Source organism: Microcebus murinus, chromosome X, assembly GCF_040939455.1.
Source record: "Microcebus murinus isolate Inina chromosome X, M.murinus_Inina_mat1.0, whole genome shotgun sequence".
Taxonomy (NCBI): Eukaryota; Metazoa; Chordata; class Mammalia; order Primates; family Cheirogaleidae; genus Microcebus; species Microcebus murinus.
In genome coordinates this window covers 114,755,954-114,760,606 of record NC_134136.1, presented here as the reverse complement: position 1 = coordinate 114,760,606, position 4,653 = coordinate 114,755,954, and the positions used below count along the sequence as shown (strand labels likewise).

The 4,653-nt window shown below is 46.1% G+C and overlaps 1 protein-coding gene across 1 annotated transcript; it reads right to left on the bottom strand.

Annotated features, from left to right (window-relative positions):
* Positions 1-3,433: 3,433 nt before the first annotated feature.
* Positions 3,434-4,260, bottom strand: MPC1L (mitochondrial pyruvate carrier 1 like). Its single transcript, XM_012781820.2, has one exon. It carries the CDS (start codon positions 4,111-4,113, stop codon positions 3,586-3,588), a length of 528 nt encoding a protein of 175 aa, XP_012637274.2. The 5' UTR covers positions 4,114-4,260; the 3' UTR covers positions 3,434-3,585.
* Positions 4,261-4,653: the final 393 nt, after the last annotated feature.

Here is a 4,653-nt window from a genome sequence, read left to right as displayed (position 1 = left end):
GATATCTGTGTCACATTTACTGGAATACGTTGTAGCCTCCATTTTGTAGCTTCACCTCCAGGGGCACTTGTGGATCGTCATGGTCACAAGAAGAAGCCCAATGAGTGAATGCTTTTCTGCACAGGGCTGTCTTTGTTTCATCATGGAGTGCCTTGTCATCATCCAGCAATATGATTGGTTCTCAGCCTCTCTTTGGGACACAGTATGTGGTTCATAGTTTTGAAAGAATTAGAGGAATGGTTTTAGCATTATAGTTGCAAAGATAAGTCAGTTTTTTGGATTTACTCTGTTCTTTACCAGGGAGCTCAGAGAACCTAAGGAGGAAGACATTATATTACATTAATGTAATTAAAATAAGACATTACATTAAACTCAGAATAAAACACCTGAATTCTGGGAAATGGCTAAAGTGTGTTGGTGACAAAAACTTAAGGAAAACTAGTTCTGCCAATTCAGAAAATGTTACTGGCTACATAAGGTAGTGGTAAGATCTGTTTAAGTTGAATTGCCAAGGTCAGAAAAGATTATCTTTGGGAGGTTATGAAATCATAACCCTGTTTGAAAGGTTCTGTTTTATTAAAGTACTATTTATATGGCTTGAAACACTAATATCCTAGGCAACAAAGGGTTAGATGTCTTAGTTGGGTGGGCATATTATGAATTAGATGCAGTAAGTGGAGCATTGCATTGGAGTAGAGATGTTGCAATCTTGGATGTTTAATTATTTGGACCTCTAAGTTATAACTGTAGAGTGGTAGGAAATTATCAGCAGAGATTACCTCCTTTCCCCTTACCACATTAATTAGAAACCTACGCTGCTCTGAAATGTCTTCAACAGTGGCCTTTTATTGAAATATACTCAAATTACACAATACATTTTGTAAGACAAGCCTAAAATATATTAATTTTTATTCATGAAATAGTGAAGTGAAAAACCTTTAATATTTTAATAAAAATCTTGATATATGGTTTTGACTCATTTCATAACTTTAAGAACTGATTTTTATTACTGCATTACATAGTCTGGAAGATAATAGTATGTCTTTATGTTTTAGACAATTCAGAGACTTCTGCTTTCAAACCCATGCTCAATGATATATGCACATTATAATGACCACAGAACTCTAAACTGAGCTATTTTTTGTTTTTGAGACAGAGTCTCACTTTGTTGCCCAGGCTAGAGTGAGTGCCGTGGCGTCAGCCTAGCTCACAGCAACCTCAAACTCGTGGGCTCAAACGATCCTACTGCCTCAGTCTCCCGAGTAGCTGGGACTACAGGCACGCGCCACCATGTCTGGCTAATATTTTCTATATATATATTAGTTGGCTAATTAATTTCTTTCTATTTATGGTAGAGACTGAGTCTTGCCCTTGCTTAGGCTGGTTTTGAACTCCTGACCTTGAGTGATCCGCCCACCTCGGCCTCCCAGAGTGCTAGGATTACAGGCGTGAGCCACCTCGCCTGGCCTGTTTTTTTGAGACAAGGTCTCACTCTGTTGCCCAGGCTAGAGTGCAATGGTGTCATCATAGCTCACTGCAACCTCCAACTCCTGGGCTCAACTGATCTTTCTGCCTCAGCCTCCTGAGTAGCTGAGACAGAGTAGCCACCACACCTAGCTAATTTTTTCTATTTTTAGTAGAGATGAGCTCTTGCTTTTGCTCAGGCTGGTCTGGAACTCCTGAGCTCAAGCGATCTTCTCACCTCGGCCTCCCAGAGTGTTAGGATTACAGACATGAGCCACCGCGCCCGGCTCCCTAAACCGAGCATTTTGTGACATCTCTTTGGAAAAGTGGGTAATGGCCTTACGTGCTTTATTACGGAGTATCAGGAAGGCACGAGAATCTTATTTCAGAACCATGTGTGGTAGCCAGCCTCCAAGTGCCTGCCTGCCTCCTGGTATTCCCACCCTCATATTGTCCTCCCACAGTGTACCAGGGTCTGTCTGTCTGTGTGAACACAGCATAAGTGATGGTATGTCACTTCCAAGATTAAGCTATAAAAGACTAGGACTGCCATCTTAGGCTCTCTCTTGGAGCACCACTCTAGGGGAAGCCATGTGTCACGAGCAGCCCTATGGAGAGGCCTGGATGACAAGGAACTGAAGCCTCCTGCAAAAACTATGAGGAGCTTGGGAGTGGATTGGCAGCTCCAGCTGACAGCTGAATCCCTAAACTAGAAGCACCCCACTAAGTCACTCCCAGATTCCTGACCCTCAGAAATTGTGAGAATTGTTGTCTTAAGCTGTTAAGTTCTAGTGTGATTTGTTACACAGCAATAGATAACTATATACTTCCCCATAGTCTGGTTTGTCGGCCCCCCCATACAGAATGTGAAACACAGAGACTGCCCACAAAGAGGACTTCTGCTTAGATACCACAAAAACTAAAGGGGAATCTTCCAGAGTTCTACTAATGTTGTGACTGTATCCAAGAGCTGATGTCTTCAGAACCTTTCAGATAGTTATTTGCCATTTCTTTGCATTTGAAATATTTATCAAAAGCTAGGTTTAAGCACTTCTAAAGACAAACGTTGGGGTCCCCCAGTAACCACTCTGGAACATCCTGCATCCTCCAGAGGCAAGAGTAGGGGGGAAATTGAGTCAAATCCTAGAGGGCAGTCTCTGCTGTGGAGGTAATGGCCTCATTCCACTGCCCCCCCCCTTCTCACGCTCCATGGTTTAAGAAAAGTCAGTAGCACCCACAGGATCCCTAGGGGATATTCCTGGCTACTGCTATTCACCAGACCCTCAGCCCCTGCCCCCGCCCCCGCCCCCGCCCCCAACCCCAGCTAGCATTCAACACATAGTGATTGGTTAACCAGTTTTACAAAGTGTCATTTCCCCCATTTATAAGGATAAGGAAAGGAGTAAAGAATGATTTTGTTGTTTTTACTTTCTATATACCCAGAATCCAGGGTTGACAGTAACCGTCCTCGGAGTTGTTTATCCTGTCTCCATGGCAGATTCTGTAACTGCTCTCAGTCACCAAGAGATTCCAGGTTCTCTTAGTACTTAAATCCAGTTTAATTTCACCATATTCATTTTATTTATTTTTATTTTTTTCGTGAGATCTAATGCTCTTTGATACCATATTCATTTTAAACCCACCTCGAAACATTTCCCTCAGTAGGAATAAGCCCCCAGACCTTTTTTGATGTAGAGATATGTGATTGTACCAAGCTTTAAGTCATGTGTGATACTAAGCACTCTTATTTAACCAGGACACACAAAACAATAAAAACACATTCCCAAGAGAGTTTTTAAACCAAGCTACAAGTTTGTGAATAATTTGAAGTGTTTTTCATGTAAAGTCTTCCTCACCCATATAAATTAGCACTCAAGTTGCAGATCCCGTGAAGAGGAAGACCAGTCAATCTACTCTCACCTTCTAAACATTTTGTTTCCAGTTCACAGAATAGGCAACACTCAACTGCTTAGTTCAACACTCATTTTATTAAGCAAACTGCAGGTTTAAATCAGATTCGCACTGTTTCAGTGTCAAAACCAAAGTCTTTGTTGGATTTTCTTCAGGAGTGATAGTTCAGTGCTTGCAAGCTGCAAAGATTCGGTCAGGCCCTCTCAGCCATTAACAAACTCGTGTGGGGCAGTGCCCAGTGGGGCAGCCGCAGGTGGTAGCTGGAGGATCGTAGACTTCGGCGGCGGTGTTGCCGCCATTGCCGCCATTGCCACCGTTGCCACCGTTGCTGCCGCTGCCGTTGCCGTTGCCGTTGCCGCCGCTGCCGCTGCCGCTGCCGCTGGCGCTGCTGCTGCCGCTGCCACTGCCCCCGATGCCGCCGCCGTAGTGGTAGCGTACATAGCGGCTCGCCTGAATGCTCTGCGCCACAACGTTGGAGGCATGGCAAGCCATCAGCAGGAGGTTTCGAGGCTGTACGCGGTAGGCGAAGCGCATGAAGGCCATGGAGTACAAGATGAGCGCTGTTGTCATGCGGCCGCTGATGATGTCCGGCGGCCTCTTCATGTCATTAAAGGCGGCCATAGGAAGGCCCCAGTTGGCCACAGGACCCCAGAAGTGCGTGCTGGTTAGATATTCCCGGAACTCCGGGGTCTTCACATAATCTCTAGTCTTCCGCCACAGCGCTGCCACTCCTGCCATGATGGCCGAGCTGTTTGGGCGCCAACGGACGAAGAGCCAGTCCACAACTTGGAGTGTGGAGCCCCTAACCTGTGGCTGACTCCGACGCAGCGTCCGCCCGCGGCCTCGCGCCTCCGTAAAGTGTGACACCACGCGTTCTGCCGTCGTGAGTGTGCTTGTGACGTCAGAAGGGCGTGGCTTCACGCTCCCGCCTTTGTGGGACTGCCGTAAAGTGCATCACACTGCACGTGCTGATGTCGTTTGTCCTGTGAAGAGCGAGGCGCGGCCTCGCCCTTGTGCCTTCACGCCTTCCATGGACTACCGTAAAGTGCGTAGAGGGTGCATGGGTTAGTGTGTCTGTTCCCCTAGCAAAAGTGGAACCACGGCCTTGCCCTTCGTTCCACTGTGCTGCAGCCACCTTAAAGTGCCCAGGACTCCACGTGCTACCCAGGAAGGTGAAGGTCCAGCTTCCTGCTTCTCCTCAGCAGTGTGGAAGGGAGATTTGCTTGTTTTTTTCAGTCTCCAGACAGTGTTGTCTAGATGCTGATACAAAATTCTTCA